The following is an 11636-nucleotide window of genomic DNA, read 5'->3' as shown; positions in this document are numbered from 1 at the left end:
TTCTCTGTTTTTCTTGAGCAGCACGGGGGGCGGGCGGCGGGGGACGCGGCAGGGGGCGCGGCGGGAGGGCGTCGGTAGGGAGGGGCCGCGCGTGGGGGGCCGCGGCGGGGCTGGCGGGGGGCGCGTCGGGGGGGAGGGCCGCGGGCGGCGCTTCGGGGCGGGCGGCGGCGGGGGGCGCGGCGGGGGGCGGCGGGCGGCGGCGGGGGGCGGCGGGCGGCGCGGCGGTGGGCGCGGCGGCTCGGTGGTGGTCGCCGCCGACGGAGCCGCGCATCGATGGTGGTCGCCACCGCTAGATCCACGCAAATGCCGCCTCGGGAGGTCGGAGAGGGCGTCGCGATGGGGAGGCCGGAGAGGAGCTGCCGGAGATGGGCAGGAACTCCGGCCGCCGGAGCAGGGGAGGGTGGCGGCGCCCCTACCCCAGTCGCGTTGGAGACGAGAGAGCAGGAGTCGGGGGAGTCTCGGGAGGAAGAAAAAAAGAACGAAGCGGTACGCTCATAACCGATGGCAGTGGGTAAATAATGGGTAGAATCTGTGGAAATCTAGGGTGCCAGCCGATTTCGGAGTGAACTAGCGGAATCGGTCGATTCTTCGGAATCGCTGCGCCCGTCCAACGCCTTTGGTTGCGATAGCAGATTCTGTGACGCGATTCGGTCGACTGAATCGGAACCAAACGGATCCTTAGAGTGCATTTGGCAGAGATTCCATATCTGATTATCTGCTGAATCCAGCAGCAGAAGCCCTGCTAAATAGTTTTTAAAGAAAAGTGATTCTCTGCTGATTCTGTGAAGTGATTTTCTAAAATAAACTAAGAGGTTGGGAGCTGGAAAAAAGTAGTTTGTTCTGATTCGGATTCTCCATCATGATTTTAAGAGTTTATACTATAAAATTAAAAGAGAATCTATTTCAACGGCAGAATCACTCCTCTTAAAAAATCAGCTCACATACATGATCAGAATCAGCTGGAGCTCTCCCAAAATGATCCTTATTTTCTTCAATTAGCTACCCGTACGGACCACACATCCATGCTCGTTAGTGGTAGCTCTTATCCGTGCCGAAGCGCCCGCCACGCACACTCTTCGGCTTCAAGGACCCCCCACCCCCAACGCCTAGCCCGCATCCGTGGCCGCGGCGCCGCTGTTCCGGAACAACGAGAAGGTGTGCTCATCACCTGCTCCCGCCGCATCACGTACAGGTAGGTGCTCCCTGTTTACAAAGTAAAGGAAACGCGCTAAACGAGCTGCTCGAGCTTAGGAGCTGCTCCATAAGACGTGTTTAGTTTTATTTTTATTGTCCATAACTATAAATATTTTCTCCACTCATCATATTATATCTAATATATTGATCTTACTTATTTTTTGCGCAGAATTTATGTAGACAACGTCTGGATAAAATTGTTATTTGTGTAGTATAACTTGTGTTTCTTCTAAAGTCAGCAAATTGAATGAAAGATATTATGTATATGGAATTTCTTATATTTAAAGATTTGTGTATCAATTTTGAAGTAGAGTAAATTGCTCGGTATTAATAAAGAAGTTGATTTTTTAGTAGTAGTTGATTAATCAAATTATTTTTAAATAATTTTTTTAAAACACGTGCGCGTGCACCTGCATCTCCACTAGTCTAATTGAAAGGATAAAAAGTTCCAGTATAAATTTTGATAAAACATGGCTATCATCTATACGTGTATTTTCGTAACGAGAAATAGAAAGAAATCAACACGTGCGCCATCTATCCATCCATATTTTAGGGCCTGTTTGGGACTGCTCTGCTTCACAAATCACAGCTCAGCTTCATGAACTTCACTGCAGAGCAGCTCTGCTTTGAAGTTGTAGAGTTTCTGAAAGTGTTTGGCTAGCAGGACAACTTCAACTTTAGAAAATTGTGAATTTGTATGGAAAAGTCCCTTATATTCTCGAATGTTGCATGAGATGAGTTCGTTGACATACTTTCACTTAAACACTTTAATTAAAAAATAATACAATACCATAAATAATTAAAATACTCGTAGGAAGTGCTAATAATTAGTGAGTACGAATTAAAATATTCATCACTCCTCTTGCATTATCCCAACCCGTTCCGGTTTGATTCCGCACTAACTTGTTCCAAATAGACCAATCATTCTTCAACCTATCCCACTTGTTCTTGATTTGTGTCTTCGGTAGCTCGATGCCGGTCATTTGGAAAAATCTTGCCGACACTTCATTGTAACCTAAAGTGTTCAGATGTGTATTTGGCCTATTCCCTTTCCTTACTTGTTCGGCCATTAACTCACAAACAATACGATTATAATTATCCGTCCATTCCATAGAATCACCCTACTTGTTCATCCATTCGAAGCAAACATAACAGCACAAATCATCCAATTACTACGGGACATAAACGTACGCAAACACAAATTGTAATGAACAATGTTGGAGCACGACCATACGACATATCACGAAATCAAAAAGTTATTATACCTTCGTTGGACCACGAGGAGCAGGATTGGACCGCGCGTACGGCTGCGTTCCGGCGTCCGTGGCCGCTCCGAAGCCGGCCGCGCCCTCCCCGCCGGCAGCCAGGCCGGCCGCGCCCTCCTCCCTGCCAGCGGCCAGGCCGGCCGCGCCCTGGGACCACTGGCCCGAGCCAGCCCCGGCGCCCGCCCAGGCCGCGCCGCGCGCGCCCGCCGAGCCCGCGCCCGAGGCCGCGCCGCCGGGGCTCGCGCCGCCCGCTCCGCCCGCGCCGGGGCTCGCGCCGCCCGCGCCGCCTGTGGACATGGAGGCGGCGGCGGCTAGGGTTTGAGAGGAACAGTGAGGGAACAGAGAAGAGGAGGGGTAAGATGGAGGAAGAGGGGCGCAGGTAGGGGAGAATGGACAGGAAAACGTTTCATCCCATGTGTGTAATCAGTGGTATTGGTGGGTAATTTTCCCCCAACTTCATGAGGGAGTTCAAAACAACTATTCGTGAAGTACCATTTTGCCTGCTTCATGGATTTCGTGAAGTTGGGGCCAACTTCATGTTTTTTGGTGAAGCTGAGCTGGTGAAGCTATGGGTGTTTGGCTACAATTTTCTAAAGCGAAGTCGAATTTGATGAAGTGAAGCAGTCCCAAACAGGCCCTTAGTTAGGAAGTTTCTTCCACTGCACAATTAAGGGCTACAGAAGTAACGTCGTGGGGGGCTGCAGCTTGCCTGTTCCCTTTTCCTATTGGCTCCTACCAGAGGCTGGGTCTTCTATTTTTCTCCCGTCAAAAGTCACGCACCGAGAAATCGGAACCGTCTCCGCCCCCGTTACTGCTCCGTTCTATTCTTTCCTCTTCTCTGCTGAAAGGTACTCGTCTAGCGTGCAGGAAGATAGAGCATGAGGAGCTCAATTATAGCTGGGGAAGTTTAATCAAGTCATCCTCGTCAACTTGAATGGAACAATAGAAGAATTTTTCTTGTTCCGATATTTTCTTCTCTAGATATTCCAACACTCCTCTAGTATCTCCTTGGTTTATCGTCAACATCCTCTTTGAATACAATTTATTTTTCATATGTTCACGTGTGAATTCAATATTCTCAATTCCACCTGCTTCTTTTGCCATGAGGTCAAATGTAGCTTTATTTAAAATGAGGACAACTTTAGCAGCTTCAACACTTGCAAGCTGTGGTTCTGTTATTGTCCTTTGAGATCTTAAATGATGGGCTTGGCTAGCAATAGCAATAGCAAGAATATGGTTGTGCTCAGGCTCAAATTCATAGATATAGTAGAATCCATCTTTGAGACCGATCTTCATGCAAGCTCGGCACATACATCGGATTCCTGGTCTACTATACTTAGAAGACTCCTCTCTCTTATCAGGACCTCGAATACCTATTGATGTCAATGAATAATTTGATCAAAATAATGTTCATCCCTGGTTCATGAATAAAAGTAATATTAGATAATTTAATTTTGTACCTGCACGAGAACAATAAAAAATTATATTCTTTATTGTTATAGTTTTTTTCACATTATATTAACTACTCCTTCGAATGCTAAATCTCTTGACTCAAGCATAGGAATTATAAAAGACATATGCCTCTTGCTCAGCATAGAATTTCGTACTAACCTTTGGTATGTTATCTTCCAGAGAATTTTCTACTTGGGCAGAATCGTTTTTTTAGAATCCTAGTTGGATTTATAGATGGTGCCATGTGCAATAAGTTAGTGATAAAGTATAGACAAAAAATTCACATTATGAATGATATTAGGGTACGACTTACTATTTTTAACTCTATCATTTCTGTGTCAATCATTGATCGTGGATAAATCTGACGAGGATGTGGTGGCGTCAGTAGCAGGTGGCGTGATGATACTATGTACTTGGTGGAAGTAATGACATTGGCACACCCATGTAGTTAGTCTGGGGAGGCGTAGGATGATTTGGTTGAGAAGCATTGCTGTTGTATCGTTGAGGATTGAGGAAGATGCTAAACTGGTGTTCTGTATCTGTTATAATTGGCGCCACTGTTCAGGATATGCAGATTTTTCCCCTTCATTAATTTCTGTTAACTCCTGTGTGGCGCTAAAAAAAGAAAAACGCGCCGTATGGGACCACTGACGTCTCCATTTTCTCGGCGTACGGGAAAAAAATTGAGGGCTCAGTCCATAGCGGATTGCTTCCAGGTGTACGGGTATACAGATAGATACACGCAAAAGAGACAGGCAACCCGCGGCCGCTGCGCGGGGCTGATCGTTCAGTGATTCTGCGGAGCGAACATGCAGTAGTAGACTCCTCCGGTCCTCCTACCTTTCTGCGGCCGGTAATCCATCCCACTCCCCAGAGAAACCTTTCGTGTAAACTACTATTCCCGACGGGCTCGGAATCTTGACTCGGCAGTCGCGCTGTCGATTACCCCCAATGCTAGTGCGGGCAGATGTGTTCTGAATTTGAGAGTGTGGTGCCCGAATAGTCAGCCGCTAGTCTGCTAGTGCGGAATATTTCTGCTACCATCAGCCATCAGTACACTTAGAATCCCCCGCTCGGGCAAATGCCTATGCCTTTGACCCAGCGTACCAGCAGAACCAGCACGAAAAGGAAGAGCGGTTAGAGCCACGACGCGGCACAAGCAGTGGGTGCTTCAGAAACCTTCCTTCCGCGTCGCGAGCGGAGCTCGAGGTCGGCCTTGCTCAGCAGCCATCGCAAGCACATGCAGCTGCTGCTCGTCTTCCTCCGGTTGAGCAGTGAAGGGGGCCTGGAGCCTATCATCATCCCACATGATCTTGCCACCGGCGTCCCCGTAACGACCTGCCGTGCTAGCAGCGAATCATGGCGCTGGACGTCACACACACTTCGTCGGCGCCACTTGAATGTGATATAGCGTGCCTGAAGCTCTGAGCCGGAATAGTCATCCGCCTACTGAAAGCAGCTGACCCAGCTTCTCTCTCTGTATCCTGTTGTCTTTCTTTCTTTTTTTTTCTAACTTAAAGTCTGAAAGACCATTATATGATGCTAACGTAGGCCAATTTGGCAGCGGTCGATCTGCCACCATTTTCCAACAGAGCAGCAGCCTGGGGAGCCAAGTTACCACTGGCTCGACACTGATGGCGCGACAGCCTACAGCTAGCGCGGGGTCGTCGCTGGCCGTTTGAAATCGATGCAGGGATTGATGAAGCTGCCGTAGCTGGTACGTACGGTACGGGGCGCTAGCTCGTCGCTTGGGCTCGCATCGCGCTGGGTATGGTTGTGCTGTACGTTTTGGCACGGCAGCTGCTCGTGAGCCCGTGACCCGACCACCGCATCTCGCCGTGGCCTTTACTTCTCCTGTCGTGAGAGCAGAGCGCTGCGGTTGACGCGCACAGGCAGGCAGGCACAGCCGCGGATCCAGCCGCGGATCCAGAGCAACCACGCAAGCTGCTGCGTATTTGTGGAGATCGATGGAAGTGCTCCTGCAACCGTTACGACTTACGATAGGTGGTGGCAGTGGACTTATAGTTTTGCGGCAAATTGTTGCAAGGTTAAGTTACTGAGATGTCAAGCAGACACTGACCGGTTAGCTACGCCTAATCAATGATTACCTCCATGGACACTGCCTCGTGCCTACCTAGATATCATCAACGCCAGACCACGCGCCACTACCACATAGTAGTAGTGCGGCACTGTGTGCTGGCATGATGCGCACGCAACGACCCTCAGCTTGCCGCTCCGCTCATCATCAGTCGACTAGCCAGGATCCGTAGTTCGGTACGCTCGCTGCTGGCGTGGAGCCGGATTCGACGACGCCGCTGCTGGCGTGGGCGCGTGGCGAGGCGAGTAGGTTCGAAGCCACTGCCGCGAGCTAGCGTACGTCCGCGCGCGCGAGATGGTGGGGGAGAGTGTCGGCCGGCCCCGGCCCGGACCTCACGGCACGGGTGGCACGGCATGGTAGCAGCACTAGCGCCACGAGCGTCTCTCCCTTCCCTGTTTAGGTTGAGGCCTTCACCCTTCGGGCCGGGCAGGCTCGTTCGTCCTAAGTATATGTACAAGTCAAGGCGCGGATTACGCAGGCTTAACCGCCCCACCACCAGCCACTGACTGACCACCACTAACCACTAGTACACCAAACACGAGCAGAGCAGTGGTCGCTCCACTGAACTTAGCACGGCGACGCTGACCCCGCAGGAATCGGGTTCTTCCCTCCCCTTCCACCGTTGAATATTCTCATTAGTTCCCACGAACGGACACCGACGGGCGGGCCCCGCTCCGCTGCGCCCCACATGGCATCGTCGCGTGCCGGGGACGGCCTACCCGCCAGTACTGCCGTGTCGGCAGTCTCGGCACCACGCGCGCAGTGTGTGCATGCACGCTGAACTGCTCGCTCGTCCACGAGACCGTGTACATATACCGCGCGTAGATGAAAAGCAGCGGTGGTGACGTAAGCGTCCTTTACGTAGTCGTACCTCGGATGTGCCCAATTCGGGCAAATGGCAGGCGGAGACGGGAGAGTGAGGAAGAGAGAGACCAAGGGCCAAGGAGGAGGAACGAGACGGAGCCGACCGGGTCGCTACGCGCCAGCCGCCAGGACCAAAAGTGGCGGGGCGGCAACGGCCAAGGCAGGGAGTCAGGACAAGAAGCGACGGCGAGCGGTTGGGCGCAGGCAGGCCGGAGCCCTGTGCCCCCACAAGCCAGAGCACCCACACCGACGCTGCCATGCGGGGGCGGCCGGGGGACCAGGTGGTGCCCCCGCCTGCAGCCCACATGCACGAGCACGAGCGGGTGCGGGGCACCGGTGGCGCGGCGGTGGAAACGAACAAGCACTGGCGCGAGCAGAGCAAGAGCAGGGGAGCCTTTTTGGCTGGGAAGCAAGAGCAGCCAGCTGTCTGCTACCGCTGCTGCATCGATCGCCATCGGAGTCTGAGGCCAAGGCAAGGCGAAGCGAGCTGGAGAACTGGCACTAGGCGAGAAGCTAACCTAAGCTAAGCTCGGGTACTCATGGGACTGTTTTGGTGGAGCCTGATGCTATGGCAACGAGCGCACTGCACACACACAGCTCATGACTTGGTGACTGGTAGGAGTACTCAACCGAGAGTACCGCGCATTTGATCCAAATGGTACGGTGCGGTATGAGTCGCGTGATGCGTGTGCCAGCGTTCCGGTACGTGCCTAGGCGGGACACAGTGTGGCCAACAGCTGGAGAAGCTACTGACCAGCAGCGGGGAGGAGTTAGCTCTAAATCGCTACGATTAATCCGGCGTGTGAACTCCTAACTCCCAATGCCCAATCCTTGGAGCCAAGCGTTGTCGGTTCGGCAAGCGCAAGTTACTAGTGCTTGCATCTGTTGCCACGACTTGCTTTGCTGCTAGTGATGCGAGGTTCAAGGAAGCAGAGTTTAATGGGACAGGTCAAGAACATGGTGAATGCAGTTCACCCTTTCCCCACCTTTCAACGAGAAGTTTGAAGTAATGGGTCAATTTGATTTAGGTACAAGTGACCAAAAAGAATTGAATATGCTGTTCATCTAATTAGGTACGCACCGCTAGACTACCAATCTCGATCGATAGAGTAACAAACAGAGAAAATAACAGAAGGAAAACAAAATGCTAACCGCTCATCTCCTCCCGGTTCTTGCATGGTTCGTGATCTGAAGCGATCGATCCCCTCCTTGCATGTTGCAGCAGCTGGTCTGTACTTCTTGAGCTCGTGCAATTGCGTCTTCCGATCTGAAGCTGGCGCTGGTAGCAGGCAGGTACCGATCAGCGTCAGCGTCAGCAGGTGAGTTCACTGTCTGGTGCTGCTGCCGAACTCCCCGTCGTACACGGCGGAGAGCTCGAAGTCGTCGTCCGCCGCGGCCGGCACGTTGAGGTCGATGGACCCGGAGCTGTCGCCGCACCTGACCGGCGTCGAAGGGGACGCCGCGCCGGCGGACGGCAGGTGCGTGCGCTTGTGGCCGCCCAGGGCCTGCCCGGACTCGAACACGCGGAAGCAGAACGGGCACTCGTGGATCACCGCCGGGGCGGCCTCGGCGCGGTGGGACTTGGACGACGGCGGCGCGGCGGGAGGTGTCGGCGGCGGAGGCACCGGCAGGCATCCACCCTTGCCTTTCTTGACGCTGGCGCGGTGGCCGCCCAGCGCCTGGTACGACCGGAACACCTTCCTGCACGCGCCGCACTGGTGCCGGCCGCGCGGCCTCGCGACGTCGTGATCCTGGTCGTGCTCGGCCTCGTCCGCGCCGCCGCCGTTGTTCTGCTCAGCCTCCGAGCTCGCCGGGCCCCGGTGGTGCTCGGGCCCGGATCTGGACCGCGCCCACGAGTCCCGGGACAGCATCACGAGCGACATGGCCACGTCCTCCTCCGTCGTGGCGTCGGAGACGCTGCTCGCCGGCTGCTCGGGATCCGGCGGCGGCGGCGGCGCGCGACGGCGCGCCCGCTTCGAGCGCCGGCGGCTCACGGCGAACCGCGGGGACGACTCTGTGTCGCTCTCGCCGTCCTGCACGACCGACGACTCGCCGCCGGCCGCCCCGCCGCCGGAGAATTCGGGGGCGCCGATCCCGAGCCTTCTCTTGGCGCCGCCGCGCAAACCGCACGACGCCAGCGGCCTGCGCTGCGCCGGCTCGCCGTCCATCTCGGTCGACGAGGTAGACGCCAGGGGGAGCGGCGGCGGCGAGCACGCTGCCGTCACCGCGGCGGCCATGACGTGGGAGCGCATGTGGCCGCCCAGCGCGCGGCCATTGTGGAACCGCCGGAAGCAGAGCTTGCAGGTGTGCCTGTCCATCGCCACCGAGCAAGCAAGGATCCGTGCTGTGCAGCACGGAGACCCACCGAGCAAGACCAGCACAGCACAGAGCAAGCGCTGCAATGCTCGAGGAGTGAGCGAGCAGCCGCTGCTTGCTTCCTTTGGCCCCCACCCTCCCTCGCTCGCTTTCTCCCTTTGCTTGCTCCGTGCTGGCTCTGGGCCTCAAGGATAACAATACTCTGATGGAAAAAGAGGCGGAAGAAGTGTCGGAGGGGGGAGTGGGGGAACTCAAAAGGAGTAGGTGACAAGCATCCCTCCCTCCCTCTCCTCCCCACCAAGCAAGAGCGAGCAAGGGGTTGACAAGTGGGGTTCGGGGGAGGTGAGAAAGTTGCCTAAGCACAGCGCTTAAATACGCACAGTGCCAGGGGAGGAAAATTAAGGGCGTTCAAGGCACTTGTAAAACGGAAGATCCGCGAAATAAACGGAAAATAACTGCTCCGAGGAAAAATGTCACGGCCGCGGGATGGAAATTGCGTTCGCATAACTGGCCGGATTTAATACGAGATCAATAGGATTTGGGCATAGCGGCTTGGAAATTCTTGAATTCATTCGTCCACATAAGGCTACAGGTTGTAGCAGGAGTTAAAACTTGTACACATTTGGTGGAGGAATTAAGCAACACATAATCAATTGGTCAATTGTGCCAAAAGTCTCGGCTACCTCCTGATGGCCTCCATGGCTATAGCTAGGCTCCGTTCGTTCCGAAACACAGACTTGCAAAACGGGCAAAGACCGCAACCGTGATAGCTGTGCATCGCATCGCATCACACTCGACTACACCACACGCCTCGGTGCTTGCTGCTTGAGGCAGCAGGGGATCGACGCGGGTGGCTCCTGCACATGGACGCACAACGCCTCGCCCTTCTCTTGCTTGTCGGCGCGTGCACCCCACACTGAAAAATGTTCAGAAAAATGTCCCTCTGGCTCTGTTCTTTTTTTTTTTGAAAAGAAAAAAAAAGGTCTCCAGAAGTGGCATGGAAATAGATGGTGAGCGAGCAAGCTCTAGCTAGCTAGCTCGCTCGCTCCAGCCACTGACGGGATCGGCCGATGGGTCCAAGCCTAGACGAACAAGAAATGATGCGGCTGTTTGTCTTGCTTCGATGCCACTGCTGCCAGTGCTACTTTCCTTTTGGTTGTATCGAACCGCACCAGAAAGAGCAGCGCGAGGCGTCAGCCACCAGCTAACGCAGCTGGCCGTCAGTCTCAGCCTCAGCACCCAGGATTTATTAGTTGGCAGGATCGCCCATGCAATTGCAGATTTGCAGTAACTCTTGCTTGTCAAGCTGGCTAGCTGTGGTCCGGCTGGGTATTAGTACTTCACATCGCAAAGTACATTACTTTTGGCTCACTCGGATGCGCTGCCAGTGGCTCAACACTGCGCATGCGTATACGGCTCGTACCTATCTGCTTGTAGTAACGAGCGTCCAACTATTCATCGCAGCTCCGACACGGTGGCGTTCGCTACTTTTTTTAAAAAATTTTTTATCTCGGGTGCACTAGCACTACGGCAGGGAATTAAGAGCAGTAATCAAGAAGTTTTTTAAAAAAATTCTGGGTGAGAACCCCGAGCGGAATGCTTAAGTTTAGGCTCGCTAATGGCCCAGGCCCATGGAATATATTGGGCCATAATTGTCAGAACTTTGAGCCTTCTGTTCATATCTAGCGCGTATGCAGCCCAAAAGCAGCTGCTAGTCTTTCATATCAGGTGAGCAACAGAACAAGAGCAAGAACACACACTGTGCTCCGTTCTTCCGTCACTGAATCATCAGATGTTGACTTCCACACAGTGCGTGCTGCACATACGCTAACTGCTCAGTGTATACTAGGGTTTGCACCAATTCGTAATCCGTGGAAACCAGCCAGCATCTCTGCCTTCTTTAACCCTTTGCTCAGGGCGTGTGGAAATTAAGTTTTGATACGGGAGCATTTTAAGGTGAGCGCTGGCATGGCTTAACTCCTATTTGGAGTCTGATTTTGGCCCTGACAGGTAGTAGTCAACCGCTCCAAGTCGATTTGCAACAGCCATGGTTCGATTTTTCGTTTCAAAAAGAAGAAGAAAAGCCATGGTTCGATTTTCGTATACGCTAGGGCTGCTGTTAGTGGAGTACCAGCGGCCCAATGCACCTAGTAGCTTGATCCCTATGATGCCCGTTGTCCAGTCCGAACTAAAAAGGCACCAGGCAGCACACCTTTCAGCACGCATGAAAACCTTGCAGGTTACACCCGTACAAGATCGGTTCTCGACACCTTGTCTTGTACATAAAGTTGGTGAACAGAACTACGATTGGTATGTCCGTAGAGCTTATATATAGTAGTCATTAGTCAATTTGCGTGTCATCACGGTACACGGTTAATTTCGTTTAGAGTGGAAGGGAGGGACCAATTGTACATTGTATAAGCTTTGATTTTCCTAGCAACCACAAT

At 53.3% G+C, this 11636-nt stretch overlaps 1 protein-coding gene across 1 annotated transcript; it reads right to left on the bottom strand.

The window, feature by feature from the left end:
- Positions 1-7879: 7879 nt before the first annotated feature.
- Positions 7880-9334, bottom strand: LOC112877193 (zinc finger protein ZAT9-like). The gene has a single exon (XM_025941411.1). The coding sequence runs from the start codon at positions 9189-9191 to the stop codon at positions 8199-8201; it is 993 nt and encodes a 330-aa protein (XP_025797196.1). The 5' UTR covers positions 9192-9334; the 3' UTR covers positions 7880-8198.
- Between the last annotated feature and the right edge of the window lie 2302 nt (positions 9335-11636).

Source organism: Panicum hallii, chromosome 9 (assembly GCF_002211085.1).
Source record: "Panicum hallii strain FIL2 chromosome 9, PHallii_v3.1, whole genome shotgun sequence".
In the NCBI taxonomy this organism is placed as follows: Eukaryota; Viridiplantae; Streptophyta; class Magnoliopsida; order Poales; family Poaceae; genus Panicum; species Panicum hallii.
The sequence above is the reverse complement of the archived record's forward strand: the minus strand, read 5'-3'. Positions and strand labels throughout refer to the sequence as shown.

What these genes read in the sequence shown, in the direction of transcription:
- LOC112877193 (XM_025941411.1), bottom strand. Translation starts at nt 9,191, where the DNA reads ATGGACAGGCACACCTGCAAGCTCTGCTTCCGGCGGTTCCACAATGGC.